The following is a 19894-nucleotide window of genomic DNA, read 5'->3' as shown; positions in this document are numbered from 1 at the left end:
GCATTTATAATACACTGCAATACTTTTGTATTGCAGTGTATTACTTCCTGTCCGTTTAACACGGACAGGCATCTGCTAGGTCATGCCTGCGGCATGATCTAGCAGGCATTCACTCCAGGCAGCCTGGGGGCCTTTATTAGACCCCCGGCTGCCATTAGAGACACAGACACTCGGCGATCGTATCGCCGGGTGTCGGTGGGGGAGAGAGGGAGCTCCCTCCCTCTCTCCAAAACCACTCAGATGCGGTGCTCGCTATTGAGCACCGCATCTGAGGGGTTAAACGTGTGAGATCGATACTAATATCGATCTCACACGACAGAGCAGGGACGCTCCCAGCCCTCAGCTGCCTCTAGCAGCTGAGAGCAGGGAGATCTGACAGTTCCCTGCTCTGTAAACTTATTCCGATGCCGCGACGTAGAAAGTCTATGGCATCGGAATAAGGCCCGTTAGTGACCGACGTAGAAACACGATGGGCCGGTCACTAACGGGTTAAGGTGAGCACTTTCTATTATATTAGGAGCTCTACTTTAATCTACCGTTTACCTGCACTATGTGGCGCCGTGTCTCCTTTACTCTCTCTTAGTTTACACGGCCAGCACTGACTGGACATGGTCAGCATACATTTTTTAATTTACTGTTTTGAATGGCATAGTTGACTATGCGATTTAACCCCTTAATACCAAAGGTATTTTAAACCTTAATGACCGAGCAATTTGTAGCGTTTTCCATCGTCTCATTCAAAGAGCTATAACTTTTTTATTTTTCCGTTGACATAGCTGTATAAGGACTTTTATTTTGCGGGACAAGTTGTATTTTATAATAGCACCATTTTGGGGTACAAATAATTTATTGATTAACTTTCTATTAACTTTTTTTAGTTGGGTACTGGAAAAAAAACCTGAAATTTTGCATTTTTTTGCACCTTAATTTTACGCCGTTTACCGTGTGGTAGAAGTAACATAATAACTTTATTCAGCGGGTCGTTAGGATTGCGGCGATACCAAATTTTATAGTTTTTTTTATGTTTTCCTACTTTTACACAGTAAAAACAAATTTTTTTCAAAATTATTTGTTTTTGTGCTGCCATATTTTAAGAGCCATAACTTTTTTTTATTTTTTGACCGATGTAGTTGTATGAGGTCTTTTTTTTGAGGGACGACTTGTAGTTTTTATTGGTATCATTTAGGAGTAGATGCGACTGTTTGATCACTTTTTATAAAAAAAATTTGAAGGCAGGATGAATAGAAAACAGCAATTCCGGCGTTATTTTATTTTTTACAGCGTTCACTGTGCGAGATAGATAATGTAACCGTTTTATAGTTGGGTCAGTTACGGACACGGTGATACCAAATATGCGTAACTTTTTTTCATAATTAAAGTATTTTGTAAGGGGAAAACGTGGGTTTTGAATTTTTTTTTTTACTTGGGACATTTCAAACTTTATTTATTTTTTTACTCCCACTAGGGGACTTTACTGTACGATCTTTTGATCGCTTTTATAATACACTGCAATACTTCTGTATAAAACTAACAGGCGATCATGCATGGCTTAACAGGCAATCACTAAAGGCAGACATGGGGGCCTTTGTTAGGTCCCCAGGCTGCCATAGAAACCATTGGCACCCCGCGACGCACGCAGGGATGCCAGTGGGATGAGAGGGAGCCCCTCCCTCTAAAATCACTCAGATGCGGCGCTCGCTATTGAGCGCTGCATCTGAGGGGTTAAATATGATCGGAGACAACTGCTAGTGGTCTCCCATCGTTGCCCTGAAGCCCGAGGCGGTTAGCAACAGCCCGGGCTTCAGTAGATCCCCGCACGATGCGAGAAAAGTTCTCCTGAAGTGCCTATGTGAAAAGGCGGCGCTTCAGAAGAACTACCCCAAACGGCCGACGTAAAAACACTATACGCCAGTCGTTAAGGGGTTAATAGAGACATCCTGCAAGAAAAAAAAAAACAACCACTTTGCTGAACATTTGACTTTTTTTTTATTTTAATAATGGGAGTCAACGGGCAATGTATGTCATATGGCATGACTACAGCCTAACAAAGAATACAGGGGACTCCTAGTTAGGCCGGATTTACACGAGCGTGTGCGTTTTGCGCGCAAAAAAGGTACTTAACAGCTCCGTGTGTGTGATGCGTGGCTGCGTGATTTTCGCGCAGCCGCCATCATTCTGACACTGTATGTTTGTAAACAGAAAAGCACGTGGTGCTTTTCTATTTACATTCATACTTTTTACTGCTGTTGAGCGAATCACGCGCGTCCCACTGAAGTGCTTCCGTGTGCTGCGCGTGATTTTCACTCACCCATTGACTTCAATGGGTGCGTAATGCGCGAACAACGCACAAATATCGGACATGTCGTGAGTTTTACGCAATGGACACACGCTGCGTGAAACTCACGGACAGTCTGCACGGCCCCATAGACTAACATAGGTCCGTGCGAGGCGCGTGAAAATCACGCACGTTGCACGGACGTATTACACGTTCGTCTAAATAAGCCCTAAGTACTCTGCTGTAGTAGCGAGGTGAGCGCTCCCCCACCCCTCTCACCTGTGACTGACAGTTGCCATGTATCTGCATGTATACACGGCGGCCGTCAGTCACTAGTGAGTGGGTCAGGAGGCAGGGAGAGGGCCCCCTTCATGAATATAGCAAACTCAGAATTAGGAGTCTCCTGTATTTTTGGTTAACGGCTCTAGGCCAAACAGAACAATATGCTTTACACTAATAGTAGAGTGGATCTGCCCCCACAAAATGTGACTGGAAACAGATCTGCTTTAAAAGCCATACATTTCTGCAGCACACAGCAACCACGAGTTGCAGCAAACTAAAGAAGTGTTTATGCAGGCTCATTGACTTCAATCAGATTGTATAAATCCATATTCCCTAAAACAGTAAGAGCCTTGTGATGTCCAAGGGTTACTCCGACAACACATATTTATGCATACCCATAGGAACCCGGGAAGTGCATGTGCGTGGCTCTCATTATAGTCTATGGGAATTACAGAAACCGTGGTAAACGCTGGCTAATATACGATATATCTATGGAGAAAAGAAAGCCATGCTTTAATATTTTAATAAAAGGAAGGGGGAGAAGCAGTGAGAATTTTGACACTTACTTGCCACTTTGTGCATTTCCTCCATACAAGCCTGAAGAACGGAGCGATATTGTTTACTAACGTGAACCAAACTGTGAAAGAGAAATACAAACTGCATTAAACACGCTGACAATAAATACATAGACAGTTAAACTAATGCATTTGTCTAAATATTGAATGTGTTAAATGCATATTGCACCAAAGTCCCTAATTTGTGCCCTAATTTATCTAGTTTTTATAGGGGTCATGTCAAGAGTCCCTCCTCCGATGGCCAGAATGAAGGTGCTAGGTCTTCCAGGTGCAGTGCCCCATGTTTTAGCTCCGATCTATAGATCCCTGCGCTTATGCTGATAAATCCCATAAATTTCCATGGGACCATAAAATGTACGTACACTTCCTAAGCTTCTGGGTTCCCATGTATGTTGCCAGGAAGGGGAAGTATGGAGCGGGCTCACGGGCTAAGCGCTCCATTCATATGTTACAAACAACACCTCACAGTAACAGACAGGATCAGAGAGAACTCCGATCCAGGCCATTTAACTACTTAGATACCACGGTCAATAGCGATTGCGGCATCTAAGGTGTTAGAAAGAAGGTGCTTTGTCCATCATTCCATTGATCCCCCATCGATACTATTGCACGGTGCCAATGGTTGTCATGGTAGCCTGGGGGCCTAAGGATGGTTCCCCAGTTCTACCATGTTTGTCCTCCTATTAAACCCTGCCCTTACATAATATGGCACAATAAATGATGGAATTAAAAAATAAAACTGGTCTTGCAAAAAACAAGCCCTCATTATGGCTACGTCGATGGAAAAATAGCAGAGAGGGAATAGGGACACGGAGAGGGAAAAACAAAAATGAAAAAGAAATTAGCTGCGGTGGGAAAATGTTAAAACAGGTACACACTTGTTGGTTATGGAAAAACACCAGGTCTTGTAATTTGATCTAAAACCACTACAAGAACAAATTTTCCAGTAGTGTTCTTGACTCATTCTGTACAATGACAGCTTCATAACATTTGTCACACGGGGGAAAGAGACCCATTGTTTGATATACTAGGTTTTGCTTTAGGCCTTCTGAAGTTTAATTTTTTTTTACTTATTTATTTGAGCTTGTTGAAACAGTGTGACTTTTAGGCCTTGTTCACAAGGCGTGAATAGTCGTGTAAACATGTCAAAAACACTAGCGTTTTTGTAAAGAGCTTTTTAAAACACAGGCGATTTTGTGCTAGTTTTTTTTGGAGCGCAATTAGGACTCATTGATTATGGGAATTAGGCGCGATTTACGCACCAAAGAACTGACCTGACCTCTTTTTTCACCCGACTCAATTTTTAAGCACGCGCTCGTAAAAAAATGCGTCGTACCCACTAACAAGGCGCTTTCCTATTAATGTCAATGGTTACCTTAAATCATTTTTTTTTTTTTTACGCGTCGAAAATCCAGTCAAACGCGTTGAGTAAAAACCAAATCTTCAGGTACATTTTTGGGCGCGTTAAACGTGCCTAATTCCCATAGTCATTGGAAACAGGGCCTAAAAGGTATCAGTTTTAACTCCTTCACCCCATCCGCCATATATATATGGCGCTGTCGGGCCGGGGATCCCGCAAAGCGCAGTACCATTATGTCACGGTGATAGTGCGGGCTCAGGAGCTGTACTTTACAGCTGGCACCCTGATGTAATGGCCAGGACCGGAGCTACCCTTCGATCCGTCGCTTAACCCCTCAGATTTTATGTTCAATAGAGATCGCAGCATCTGAGAAGTTCTTAGCCACCGGCACCCGAGCAATGTGATCGCTGGGTTGCCGGTGGCTGCAATGGCATTCGGAGGCCTGATACTGGCCTCCCGATCTGCCAGCAATGGAAGCATCATATGCCCCGCTCGGAGGCAGGGCCTAAAAGGCTTCCGGTACCAACGGCAAGATGGCGCCTGCTCAGAAGCTGAGCCGGCATCATCGGAAGTAGGTGTCTGCTGCATGTTAAAGCCTCAATCCCGCTGTAACGGCAGGAACCAGAGCTAGCTCCGATCCCTGCCATTAACCCCTTAGATGCAGAGATCGCTGCATTTTAGGCTAAGTTCACACTACCGTTCTTATCCGTTTACCTTTCTTCCATCAGAGGAAGAGAGGATCGATACATTAAACGGAAAGCAACGGTTCCGTTAGAATTACCATTGATTTCAAAGGCAATTCTTTTGTATCGGTTGCTTTCCGTTTGTCCCTGTTCACTAGGTTTCCGTTTTTTTGAACGGAAACAGTCTGCAGAACTTTTGTTTACGTTCAAAAAAACGGAAGCCTTACGAACGGAGACAAACGGAAAGCAACTGAAACAGAATTATCATTGGTTTCAACCGTTGCTTTCAATTTAATGTATCGATCCTCTTTTCCTCTGACACAGGAGTAGTAAACTGATAGTAACGCCAGTGTGAAAGAAGCCTTACTGGTTTGTATCAAATCGGCTGCCCCGCCATGCGATGGCAGGGCTGCCGACTGCTACTATGGCAACAGGAGACCTAACAATGGCCTCCTGCTCTGCCTATACGGAAACCAATGAGGCCCCGCGCGGAGGCGGAGCCTCATCGGCTTGTTGTCAGTTAACAACTGACAGTTCTAATACAGTGTACTACATAGGTAGTGCAATGTATTAGAACAGAAATTATTAAACCGTTGGACCTTCAAGTCCCCTAGTGGGACTAAAAAAACAAAAAAGTGTAGGATAGGCGATAATAGCCTTATCGCTGGGACCCCCCCCCCCCCCCCTGATCGAGAGAACAGGGGTCCTGAATGCGGTTGTTCCTGACGAAATCAGCAGGTTGGGCTGAAGTTTTGTCACCTTTACTGAGACAACCCCTTTAACAATTAATAAATGACCACAAGCAGCCATAACCCTTATACTTATCACATACTGTGATTTACGGGTCCTGCTGGACGCTTCTTCTTCACTCTTCTGCAGGGCCACAAATATACTATGTGACTCATTGAATAGCTTTCTCAAAACTGGCAAGTAGAGATCATCATCATTACGCAGAAAAGCTATGTGGCCTGAGGTTGCCAAATGTACATTGTCTGCAGATACAAAAAAAAAGTTTATTATTGACAGTATTCATAATTTTGGCTGTGGGGCAGATGCAAGAAACAGTCCTAAAAAATTCTAAAGAATGTTCATCAACTGAGCTTCAGGTAATCAGATTTCCAGGTAGCTGCATTGTTGTAGCAGGAGAGTCGGCTAATGAAAGATTTTCTAGTATATCACCCTTCAAACTGGAGCCACATGACAAAGGGGAAATCCAATCAGAAACCTGACAACGGCACAGCTTACATCTGCGTTGTGTTTTCAGTTATTCTGTTCCATCATAGGAACATAAAAAAAAGATTACTTAAGGTTAATCGGTTTTTTCATAACCCTATGACAGCACCCCTGGGGAGACATCCCATTTGCTGGACAGAAAGCCTGATTTAAAAAAAAAAAAAAGGACACCTCTCCACATACCCAGTCTTAATGAAGAACTCAGGATGATATACAGTTCGGTCCAGAATTATTTGGGCAGTGACACAATCTTCATGATTTGGGCTCTGCTGCCACCACATTGGATTTGAAATTAAACAACTGAGATGCAGTTGAAGTTTAGACTTTCAGGTTTAATTCAAGGGGTTGAACAAAAATATTTAAACGTTTAGGAATTGCAACCATTTTTCTACACCGCCTCCTCATTTCAGGGGCTCAAAAGTAATTGGACAAATTAACATTACCATAAATAAAATGTTTTTTTAAAATACTTTGTAGAGAATCCTTTGCAGGCAATGACTGCCTGAAGTCTGGAACCCATAGACATCACCAAACGCTGGGTTTCCTCCTTTGTGATGCTTTGCCAGGCCTTTACTGCAGCGTCTTCAGTTGTTGCTGGTTTGTGGGTCTTTCTGCCTTAAGTTTTGTCCTAAGAAAGTGAAATGCAGCTCGATCGGATTGAGATCCGGCGATTGACTTGGCCATTGCAGAATATTCCACTTCTCTTTGCCTTAAGCACTTAACGACCGCTCACCGTCTTTTGACAGCAGGCGGTGCATGTGCTTAGTCTACAGCGACGTCTTCTGGCACCGCTGTATAAGGGGCTGATGAGCGCTCAGCCTCTAAGCAGGAGCTGTAACTAACCGCTGCTCCTGAGCAGTCTGATGAATACAGCGGAGGTCGGAAAAAATTCCAACCTCAGCTGTTTAACCCTTTGTCCGAGACCGCCGCAAGATCAAAGGGTACTCCCCTCCTTGATCGCGTCACTGGAAACCCGGTGATGTGATCAAAGAGTAGGGAATCCCTCTACAGTAAGCCCATGGGACCTAGAAAGGACCCCAGGGCGGTCTTCAGTTTGCCTGATGTTAGGGCACACATGTGCTGCTTTAACAGCAGCCTGTGTCATAGTGACACAGTATGATGTATCAGCATACAAGAGTATGCTAATACATTACAAGTAAAAAATAAAGTTATAAATAAAAGCTATCCCTTAATGGAATTTAAAAAAAAAAAAAAAAAAAAAATGGACCAAGAGAAAAAGTCATTATTTTGAATAAAATATATTTTATTGCCCTACACTAAATAAAAAACAAAAAACTTACATATATTAGGTAACTAAACGATCGTAATAACCTGAAGAATTAATTGAACAGGTTATTTAGCATGAAACGTGAACGGGACAGAAAACAAAAAAACCGAAAAAAAATAATATCATTTCTTCCACATAACACAAGGCCACATCAATGAAAAAATAAAAAAGTTATGGCTGCTGAAATACAGAGGTAAAAACTGAAAAATGTAGCTCGTAATTAAGACTTTTTCATTAAGGGGTTAAAAAACTCCTGGGTTTCTTTCCCAGTATGTTTTGGGTCATTGTCCATCTGTACTGTGAAGCGACGTCCAATCAACCTTGCTGCATTTGGTTGAATCTGAGCAGAAAGTAAATCCCTGAACATTTCAGAATTCATCCGGCTGCTTCTGTCTTCAGTCACATCATCAATAAACACTAGTGACCAGTGTTCCCTATAAGTTGCTCGGCCACACACCTTCCACAGTCCCCCCGCTTACTGAACTTTAAAGCCTGCACACTGTCACGGGCGGCAGGCGAAAGTTTCTCAATCTCCTCCCTCACTCACCTTCACGGAGCGGCCACCCAATGAGATGTCCCGGAAGGTGAGAGAAGGAGGAGATAGCCCAGAGTATCAGAGACAGCATGCAGGAGCTGTGCGTGGCGCTAGCTACAAGGGGGGAGCTGTGCGTGGCGCTAGCTACAAGGGGGGAGCTGTGCGTGGCGCTAGCTACAAGGGGGGAGCTGTGCGTGGCGCTAGCTACAAGGGGGGAGCTGTGCGTGGCGCTAGCTACAAGGGGGGAGCTGTGCGTGGCGCTAGCTACAAGGGGGGAGCTGTGCGTGGCGCTAGCTACAAGGGGGGAGCTGTGCGTGGCGCTAGCTACAAGGGGGGAGCTGTGCGTGGCGCTAGCTACAAGGGGGGAGCTGTGCGTGGCGCTAGCTACAAGGGGTATAGGTGGGGAGGATGCTGGAAAAGAAACCAACATGTCTATGTTTCAAATTCTGCAGAGATGAGTCGTAGATGGAATAAGTCACCTAAGTTAATGCGGGAAAGCTACAAGCGGAGCCGTGATTGGTGATTCACTCCTAGCACACTGCACAGTGCATAGGCAATGATTTTGTAATGTGTCCGTAAAAATGTTGGTCTATCCGTGAATTTTAGCTCAGCTGTCCAGAAATTACTGAAGTGGAGGTTGGCAACCCTGCTTACAGCACGCCTCTATGCATGCTGTCTCCTCCCAATGTGGCCGTCATTACGTTCCGCAGTACTGGCACAGCATCTGCCTTCGTTAGTTTTCTATTGGCTGGCAGCTTATCATGTCATAAGCTGCCAGCCAAAAGCAGACAGGCAGGGAAGGGTTGGTGGTGGGTGGTTCATTGAATAAGTTAATTTTGGATTGGTGGGAAGTGTTAGGGGCAGGCTTAGCCTATGTCTATTTAAGGGATCTAGTAGCGAGGATCAGACATTTTTTTGCCATTTTGCAAGCGGAGCTGCGTTCTGTGTGTGCAGAAGCGCTGATTCTCAGGGCCCAGGTCATTTAAAATGGTGGATAATGGATCTTATTATTTCTTTTTTTGCACCACACAACCTTCCCTGCTGCACCCTAATGCCTTATTGTAATTGCTGGCAGTTTAATTACTTTTTTTTCTCTCTGAACTGCCCATGACGTCCGTCGCCATGTGCTTTGCTGGCAGTGTTGGCCCTGCCTGGTTGGCAATAAGGCAGCAACAGAGCAAGCAAGGCACATAGCGATGGACAGTACACAAAAAACCCTGTAATTTTTTTTTTTATTTTTTTTTAAGTAATTACACCTTCAGCTCCCTTGATGTGCCTTGAGGGCAAGGAGATGTCCTTTCACCTACAATGAACAACCTCCCTGACGGGCCTGACCCGCAGTCTTAATGAGACACCTCACTTACCCCAAATGTACCTCCTTTGATGGATCAGCACATCCACCCGGCATACACCTTGCGTATCCCTGCTTACCTTTTCTTTTTCCCCCCAGGATAAAATTGCTATCTAAGGCCCTGTTCACACAGACTTTGCTTTGCAAGCAAAAACATTTTCCACAAAAGAGATTTTTACCTGCCTGCACGAGATCACGCTGTGCTGGGAGTAAAAATGGACATGAATGGAGAGAAGTGTATGACGCTGATTGGTCACTGATTGGTCAGCGTCATACACTTCTCTTTACAACGCCCACTTAGTCAAAAGTTAAAAAACGCCCAATTGGGCATTAAGAAACGAATTAGCATAAATCTAAAATGGTTGATAACTGGCTGAAAAAATTATCGTTTTTCAAAATAAAAACCACTGTAATCTACATTACGGCGCCAATCACATTATGTAGGAGATGGGGCACTTTTTGAGGAAGTTGTCAGCCAAATGGCAGAATTAAGTATGGTTTTGCAAAAAAGTAATCTTACAACTCTTGATGCTTATCAGTATGTTAGGACCAAAATATCTAGACCATGTTCAGTTTTTGGGTGAAACGGCACATTGGAGAAAGTATGAAAAATAATGGAAGATAATCAAACTGAAATCAATATGGCTCCAATTATTAAGTTTGTTGAACGCTTATGTTTACATTTGGAGTGTCGTTTTCCAGAAAATGAGCTGATGGAGTGGAGAATTTTTGGGATCAAAATGTTCACTACACCCCTAGATGATTACCCTAGTTTCCAAAATGGAGTCACTTTTCAGAGGTTTCTACTGCACTGGTACCTCAGGGGCTTTGCAAATGCGACATAGCGCCCAAAAAACAAATCAACCAAAATCTACATGCCAAGTAGCGCTCCTGCCATTCTGAGCCCTGCGGTGTGTCCAAACAGCAGTTTATGACCACATATGGGGAATTGCCGTACTCGGGAGAAATTGCTTTACAATTGTTGGGGTGCTTTTTCTCTTTTATTCCTTGCGAAAATTTAAAAAAAAAAAATCTAAATTTTTACTGCCGAATTCCAATAAATTCAGCAAACAGTGGGGTCAAAATTCTCACTACACAACTAGATAAACACCATGAGGGGTGTAGTTTCCCATGGGGTCACTTTTGCGGGGTTTGCACTATTTTGGCCCCTCAGTGGCTTTGCAGATGTGACATGGCGCCGCAAACCATTCCAGCAAAACTTGTGCTCCAAAAGTCAAATGGCGCTCCGTCCCTTCTAAGCCCTGCCGTGTGTCCAAACAGCAGTTTATTACCACATGGGTTATTGCTGTGCTCAGAAGAGTTTGCTTTACAAATGTTGGGGTGCTTTTTCTCCTTTATCTGTTGTAAAAATAAAAAAATGTGAGCGAAAACTACATTTTATTCGAAAATAATTTAGATTTTCAAATTTCACAACATAATTCCCATCAATTCTGCAAAAAATGTGTGGGGTCAAAATGCTAACTATACCCCTAGAAATATTCCTTGAGGGGTGTAGTTTCCAAAATGGGTCACTTTTGGGGGGTTTCGGCGGTTTTGGTCCCTCCAGGGCATTGCAAACGCGACATGGCACTGGAAACTATTCCAGCAAAATCTGCTCTTCAAAATCGAAGTGGTGCTCCTTCCCTTGTGAGCCCTGCCGTGGGTGCAAACAGCAGTTTATTACCACATATGGGGCATTGCCGTAATCGGGAGAAGATGCTTTACAAACGAAAATTCAGAAAAAAAAAAGTAGATTTTCATTTTTACAGACTAATTCCAAAAAGTTTAGTAAAGAAACTGTGGTGTCAAAATGCTAACTATACCCCTACATAAATTTCTTGAGGGGTGGTTTCCAAAATGGGGTAACTTTTGGGGGGTTTCCACTGTTTTGGCACCACAAGACCTCTTCAAACCTGACATTGTGCCTAAAATATATTCTAAAAAAAGGCGGCCCCAAAATCCACTAGGTGCTCCTTTGCTTCTGAGGCCGGTTCTTCAGTCCATTAGCGCACTAGGGCCACACGTGGGAGGTTTCTAAAAACTGCACAATCTGGGCAATAAATATTGAGTAGCATTTCTCTGGTAAAACTTTGTTAAAGAAAAAAATATTACCAATGAATTATGGCAAAAAAAATGAAAATCTTACATTTCCCCTCAAATTTGCTTTAATTTCTGTGAAACGCCTTAAGGGTTAAGAAACTTTCTGAATGCGGTTTTGAATGCTTTGAGGGGTCTAATTTTTACAATGGTGTAATTTATGTGGACTTTCTAATATATAAGGCCCTCAAAGCCACTTCAGAGTTGAACTGGTCTCTGAAAAAATGGGCTTTTGAAATTTTATTGAAAATGTGAGAAATTGCTGCTAAAGTTCTAACCCTTGTAACGTCCGAGAAAAATAAAAGGACTTTTAAAAAACGATGCAAACATAAATTAGACTTATGGAAAAGCTTAACTAGTAACTATTTTGAGTGGTATTACTATCTGTCTTACAAGCAAATACATTTAAATTTAGAAAAATGCCAAATTTTTGTACATTGTCTCAGAATTTTGGGGTTTTTCACAAATAAACACTGAATATATCGACCAAATTTTACCACTAACAAAGTCCAATGTGACACGAGAAATCAATCTCAGAATCGCTTGGATACATAAAAGGGTTCCAGAGTTATTACCACATAAAGTGACACGTCAGATTTGAAAAAATTACCAGCGTCCCACTCTTCAAGTGCCTTCCAGAAGTCCTGCGGCACGGCTAGAAAAAAATCTGAGAGGCCTCCCTAAGACTCTGCTTGGGCAAACACTCAGAAGGGGTGAGAGCAGGGCACATTCTAGCAGCAACATATTGTGTCTCAAGTACAAGACAGATGTCCTTGTATTGACAACAATACACGGCCACACCAGTACCCATGAACGAGGTACCAGTACAGAGACCCCCAAACCAGACTGCATCCTGGACTACAATAGGTACATGGGAGGGGTGGACTTGTGAGATCAAGTTCCGAAGCACTACAGCGCCATGCGGAAATCGAGGGTGTGGTATAAGGAGCTGGCTGTGCACATCACTGTCACGTTGGGTTCGTGGACCCACTGGGCCGCACCTCCTCGACGTTATGGCAGCTGGCCAACAGGACACAGGTCACAGTCTATAGTTCGTATAGTCTACCTGTGGCAGCTCGGACAGCAGCAAGACAGGCTCAGCTGGGACTAGGCAGCAGGCAGACATTTTTGAGGAGGAATTTCAAAAAACTGGATATATTTGTAGAGGAATATAACTTTCATACCTGCGATTGGATACCGGGTCTCATACAGCAGCAATTCCCCTGCTCCCCAATTGAATCCAATTTGTGTGTTCTGCTGTCCAAGTCCTTGTACAACCTAGATTTTAAAATACATATATATTTAATGTTTTAATATGAAAGCGTTACACTAGTAAACTAAAAGCAGATATTAATTCCCAAAGTAGAGTAGGAAACTTCCAATGGCAACCTGGATTCTACCAAGTACAGACTGCCTTAGAATAGGTGCTATAGTTACCTGTTACGCCATGTTCACACGTAGCGTAAATACCTCAGAATTGTCGTGTGCCAATTCCAAAGCAAATTACAGTAGCAGCAAAGTGGATGAGACCCCAACAAATCTCATCCACACGTTGCGTTAGAAATACTCAGAATTGCCAAAATTGACCTGCGGTGCAGATTTTTTATCTGCAGCATGTATTTCTAGGGTGGTGTGACTATTTACTAGGAGTCCCTGCTACTGTATCATTTTGTTCAGTACAGAACAGCAGTTCTATGGGGAAGCATAGACAGAACGTTGTCAGATGGGGCAGACCAGGCAGCGGGACAGATCTTCCTCCTGCAGCATAGAGTGTGAGTGTGAACGGTTCTGGAACCGAAACGTCGTTTACTTGAGGTGGCATAAACAACCTTGTGTTCATCTATACTGCGGTCCTGGTGCCGTTCCTTCTTCTATGGTTTTGTGTGTTTATATTTTTCACATTGCTAACTTTAATTTTTTTTTTGTTTTACAGGTTCCGCTGGACCTATTGGACGACATCGTAGATTCGGTGGACTGCTGCGATGATAGACTCATTATTTTTGTTTGTTTTTTTTTTTTTTATAAAATGGTTAACGAGTGGTTTGTAGGGGGGTTTTTATTTCAATAAAAATATTTTCTTATGTCTGCGTTTTTTAATACTTTATTAGCGCCTGGATAATGGCAGTTATCTGTTTGACAAGGTCCATTATTAAGGCAGGGTTTAGTGTTAACCAGTAAAAAGGCTGCCACTAAACCCCCATTATTACTCCGGTACCCACTGCCACCAGGGGCGCCGGGAAGAGCTGGGTACGATCAGTACCCGACCATCTGTTGTGATGGTCAGGAACTGGGGCTGCCGCAGGCTGGTATCAGGAGGCTGGGAAGGGCCAAAAACTGTGGCCCTTCCCACCCTTGTAATGCTAGGCTGCTGTGTTGTATCTGGCTGCTTATTAAAATAGGGGGGGGGGACCCTTTTTTGTTATAAGATAAATTTGAAAAAAAAAAAAAATAACCAGCCAGATACTACAACAGCAGCAGCCTAGCATTACAATGGTAGGACGGGCCATGGTTATTGGCCCATCCCAGCCTCATAATACCAGCCTGCGGCCAGCCCAGTGCCCGACCATCACAACAGATGGTCGGGTACCGGATCGTACCCGGCTCTTCCCGATACCCCTGCTAGCGGTGGGTACCGAGGTAATAATAGGGGATTAGCGCTGGCCCTTTTTACTGGCTAACACTAAGCACCACCTTAGTAATAGACATCGTCAAGCAGAAAATGCTTGACGAGTATTTAAAGAAAAAACAGACATATAAAATATTTTTATTTAAATAAAAACTCCCCCCACACAACTCTCGTGAACCATTTTATTTAACAGAAAAAACAAAAACTTATATCTCAGTAGTCTACCGAAACTACGACGTAGTCCAATAGGTCCAGCAGAACCTGCAAAAAAAAGTTAGGCCTCAAGCACACCAGTGAAATGCTTCAGTGTGCTACCAGCTTTTTTTTAACAGATAGCTCACTGACCCATTCAGTTCTATAGGGCCATGCACAGTTTTTGTTTTTTTTGCAGTTTTTGAGTGCGCTTTTTGCAAGTTTTTGGGCGCGTAGTTAGGACTCTCACTGACTCTCATTATATGCACCAAAGAATTGTTCCAAAGCTGCTTTTTTACGCAACACTTTTTTTTAAAAAAAAACGCTTGCATTAAAAACTAACCTGTCAGCTGAAAAGTCATTCACCACAGGGTCTCCCTCTTGCCTGTCATTATTCTTAGCCTTTTACCAGTTGCCATTGTAAAATCACTCCCAAAATGGGAGCTGGACATTGCTTAGCAATTTGAAGACACCTTTTCCTAGAATGTATCCAAAAATAGGCTGGGGGGTGAGTCTCCCTCCTACATTTACATCACCTGTAAGTCATATGGACTTACGTGAGCTCACTCCATACTTCTCCCCCTGCACCAGGACATGCCAATACGTCCTGGTGACCCTTGGAGGTGGGGAATCCCTTCTGGTGGTGCTGTCGTGGAGGTGTAGAGGGAAACCTTTGCTTTTATGCTCCTCCCACATGCCACAGATAGGAGCTAGGTGCTTGAAAGTGTGATTATTTGCAGATCTTAGGACCTGTTCACATCAGCGTTGGCTTTCCGTTCCGGGGTTCCGTTGGAGGTTTACGTCGGGTAAACCCCGGAACGGAAAGTCAAATAAACTACAGCTTCTGTCACCATTGATAGCAATGGAACGGAAAGCCAACTCTGATGTGAACAGGCCCTTAATCTGTTAAAACAAGCGCACATAGTACAGATTTGCCAAACGTAATTTCCACGAAAAATCACCGCGGACGATGTGATCTCTGCCGCGGCTCCACACCTGGGCTAGTCCCATTGTAATTCAATTATTCTAATCCGCAGTAATAAAAAATATGCTGCAAATTTCCACACCCCACGTGCCGGACACACAGTGGCCACATACACAGCCCCAACTTCATCCAGAATTTCCCTGAAAGCGGGTGTAAAGATGTATGCAGCCTCGGCATACATACAATATAGCATACATTACGCCGAGCACGATGCGGTCATAGAACACGCGGCTCCCGGAACACAGCGGAGGGCTTCATGCTTAGATTATGATACAGTATGAAGAACAGACCCTGCTGTAGACGAGCACATGTCAGCGGTCTGTGACACCCCACACCCGGTACACGCCGGCGGTCTGTGACACCCGCTCCCCACACCCGGTACACGCCGGCGGTCTGTGACACCCGCTCCCCACACCCGGTACACGCCGGTGGTCTGTGACAGCCGCTCCCCACACCCGGTACACGCCGGCGGTCTGTGACACCCGCTCCCCACACCCGGTACACGCCGGCGGTCTGTGACACCCGCTCCCCACACCCGGTACACGCCGGCGGTCTGTGACACCCGCTCCCCACACCCGGTACACGCCGGCGGTCTGTGACACCCGCTCCCCACACCCGGTACACGCCGGCGGTCTGTGACACTCGGTCCCCACACCCGGTACACGCCGGCGGTCTGTGACACCCGCTCCCCACACCCGGTACACGCCGGCGGTATGTGACACCCGGTACACGCCGGCGGTCTGGAGTACAGGAAGCAGCGTAGAGACGCGACCACAGCTGTGGTGTAAGAACGCGCAGGTTTACCGTCTCTGCAGGCTGCTCGTCCAGCTCCTCCATTATTCTCGTTTACTTCCAGATTCCCGCTTGATGTCAGACCCGTAGCTGTTCACTCACTGCCTGCGCCAAGCCCTGCCCCGACCGGAAGTCCTGAAAATGTCTGCCCGCATTATCACTCATAAATCTCACATAATACTCTAGAGTTGCGAACGTCTAGAAAAATGTACATATTTACCGCCAAATTATATGAGCAGTTCTTTTTATAAGCATTTTACAGAAAGCGATTATTGGGTCTCATAGACTGTCAAACTGTCCTTATTTCCCCTCGCAACCAAACAGGTTTTCCAGAGGAGTTTGAAGGGAACCTGCCAGTAGGTTTGGAGCCACTAAGCCACCAACAGTGGAACCCACGAACGGAATTCATAGCTTTCCGTTAGCATTACCATTGATTTCAATGGTAACGCTTCCGTTGCTAATGATTCCCATTTATCTCAGTTTCGAAAGGTTTCTGTTTTTTTACAGCATCAATAGCGCAGTCGACTACGCTATTGATTCTGTCAAAAAAACTGAAACCTTACGGAACGGAGACAAACAGAAATCATTAGCACTGGAAGGCTGGGTTCACACGAGCATGGACGGAACGTATTTTGGCCGCAAGTCCCAGACCGAACACACTGCAGGGAGCCGGGCTCCTAGCATCATAGTTATGTACGATGCTGGGAGCCCCTGCCTCGCTGCGGGACAACTGTCCCGTACTGTTATCATGTTTTCAGTACGGGACAGTAGTTCCACGGAGAGGCAGGGACTCCTAGCGTCGTACATAACTATGACACTAGGAGCTCGGCTCCCTGCACTGTGTTCGGTCCGGGACTTGCGGCTGAAATACGTTCCGTCCATTACTGACGTAACATGGTCGTGTGAATCCAGCCGAAGCGTTACCATCTAAATCAATGGTAATGCTAACGGGAAGCTTTGGTTTCCCCTGACGGAAAGGTCTGCGGAATCTACGAACGGAACCCCGGCACCAAGGACAATACGCATCCGCAGTGAATGCAGGCACCAAGTTGATTTGGAGCGTGTAACTGGTCTGGAGGAGGCTGAACTCTTAATGGTTGGTAGGGGATCAAATACTTATTTCTCTGTGCACAATGCAAATAAATACATATAATTTTGACTATGTGATTTATTTTTATTTTTTTATATAATCTATCTCTCACTGGTAAAATTAACCTAGCCTAAAAATTCTAGACTGTTCATGTCTTTGACAGTGGACAAACTTACAAAATCAGCAAGGGATCAAATACTTATTTCCTTCACTGTACATCTTCACGCTATGTCTTGCCATCTTCGGCCCCATGCACACGACAGCGCCCGTAATTACGACATTATAAAATGTCCTATTTTTGTCAGAAAGTTTCTACGACACAGAAAGTTTCTATGGTCCGTAATTACGGGTGATTTTACGGTCGTGTACATGGGGTGGTCTTACTCGGCAGGTAAAGGCAGAACTGAAGTCTCCCTTTAAAATGTACCAGGGACTCGCCAATAAAAATACACTTCTCGGGGGTGTGTGCTAGGTCTTAATTTATGGCTTCTTCAGAAGCCCCATGTTCAAGAGCAGTCCCCAGAACTTGCCCAAATCGGCCGTATCTACAGTTGTCCACCTGTGGAATTGGGCATAAAATGATGTGGGGTTCTTGGTGGGGTACTGTTGGGCATATAAATTTGTCTGGTGAACCATTAGGCTCTATAAAGTTATCAGTGAAAAATAACTTGAAAAAGGCAATCTCACTGAGTCTGCAGTGTTAAATTTGATCCCCAGGAGTGCCCGTGTATTCTGGGATTTTGGGCTCATAATTGTCTGATGTGCAGGTTCAAATTGGGTCACTTTGCTAGGGGGTTTCAACTGCGGTGGGGGTCACTTCTCTCAGGAGTTTTAACTGTGGTCATGGTCCTGGGGCGTCTCCTAGGGTGTTCCTCCTCTTCATCACGATGAGGAGGTTGCTAAATAAGAAGTCTGTCTCGGAGGCAAGAAATCAATATGCCTCTTCGGCAAGAAAATTACTTTTGGGACATGTTTACTATGTTGTGCTTAGACACGTATAAAATGTATACTATTATAAAAAAACAAAAAACAAAACAGGTATTGGGAATACAGAAAAAAAAAAACAAAAAAAATAAATAAATATATATATATATATATACTTCCCTAACTATGAGCAAAAGGCTGCTACCTAAACTTTTTTTTTTAATCAAGTTTACTTTCCTGACACTAAACCTCACTAGGACAAGGGGTTCCTAACACTAGACCTAACTAGATTTTTTTTGTGAACTTTCCTGATACTAAGCCTAACTATGGCGACAATTCCTTGTCACTAAACCTAACTAGATTATTTGGTGCGATCTAATGCTAAATCTAACTATGGTGATGGGTGTCTGAAACTAAACCTAACAAGCTTCCATGACGCTAACCCTAACTACGGTGATGGATCCCTAACACTAAACCTAACTACGGTGATGGATCCCTAACACTAAACCTAACTACGGTGATGGATCCCTAACACTAAACCTAACTACGGTGATGGATCCCTAACACTAAACCTAACTACGGTGATGGATCCCTAACACTAAACCTAACTACGGTGATGGATCCCTAACACTAAACCTAACTATGGTGATGGATTCCTGTCGCTAAATTCCCTGATGCTACACCTAACTACGCTTTTTGACGGTTCCCTGACCGTAACTAAGCCTAATACTAAACTAACTAGCTGATAACTATCTAAACTAACTTTTTTTTATTATTTTTTATGGTTTTTTTAGTTTTATAAAGAAAAAAAATCCAAGGGACCAAAAAATGTGGCCCTAAAGACTGGTAAGTGGTCAGTGATAGGAGATCACTGACCAAAAATGTGGGTGTGATGAGGGGGACACAAGGAGCTGTCAAGGAGGAGGGGGACAGAAGTGGGCAGTGGCTTGAGGAAGCACCTAACACCCTCTCTGGACGACTCTCTAATACCTACAGAGAAGTTCTCTGTAACAATGGTCAGTAGTCACTGACTAATCAATAACGGTGTTCGGAGAGGCAGGACCACCGCAATTGGGCTGTAAAAGCCTGCTGTCCGAGATAGCAGTTATCACAGTTCATATACGCGGCGGGGGAAAATGGCACTTGATTAAAGCCACAACGAACGATGCGCTCAACTCGACATTGCACAGGGCGCATCACTCCAGCAGGTGGAAGGGGGTGCTGCACTGGCTCCCCTGCTTGTTTCAGAAGCGCCCAGGCCGGAATTCATCAGCTGCCTTTCCGCCCTGGCGCTTCTATCAGTGGCGTTGCTACCGCTGTAGCAGCCATAGCGGCTGCTAGCGGCGACACGGGCATGAGGGCGCCTGTGCCGCCCGTCGGGACGGGGCGCCACATTCAACAGTATCTGCGTCCTTAGGACGCAAATACTATTGAACATCATAGCAGAGCAGGGACGTATTTTCCTGCTCTGCTATCTACTAGCGCCGCTGTAGCTCCCTGAAGGAGCGGAATCCCCGTGTGGGCGGTTACGTCTTTCCTGACGGCACCGTACACTGAATCCACTGTAGCTTCCAATGTTGTCAGGGGCTTCCCCAGAGCCGAGTCC

The 19894-nt window shown here is 44.5% G+C and overlaps 1 protein-coding gene across 2 annotated transcripts in view; it reads right to left on the bottom strand.

Moving 5' to 3' along the window:
* The window catches only part of NUP85 (nucleoporin 85), a 102858-nt gene that overhangs the window by 39179 nt on the left and 43785 nt on the right, over positions 1-19894 (bottom strand). Inside the window, exons 1-4 of one of the 2 annotated variants that reach the window (XM_075846723.1) lie at positions 16287-16424; positions 12864-12957; positions 6008-6167; positions 3124-3194 (exon numbers count right to left, since the gene is read on the bottom strand). In XM_075846723.1, coding sequence (XP_075702838.1) covers positions 3124-3194; positions 6008-6167; positions 12864-12957; positions 16287-16319 — 358 coding nt within the window. In that variant the 5' untranslated portion in view covers positions 16320-16424. Of the gene's footprint in view, positions 1-3123; positions 3195-6007; positions 6168-12863; positions 12958-16286; positions 16425-19894 lie in introns of those variants that run through there. The other variant, XM_075846722.1, reaches the window with a different exon arrangement.

This window comes from Rhinoderma darwinii, chromosome 13 (genome assembly GCF_050947455.1).
Source record: "Rhinoderma darwinii isolate aRhiDar2 chromosome 13, aRhiDar2.hap1, whole genome shotgun sequence".
Taxonomy (NCBI): Eukaryota; Metazoa; Chordata; class Amphibia; order Anura; family Rhinodermatidae; genus Rhinoderma; species Rhinoderma darwinii.
Note: the sequence above shows the minus strand (reverse complement) of the source record. Positions and strands in the feature narration are given on the sequence as shown.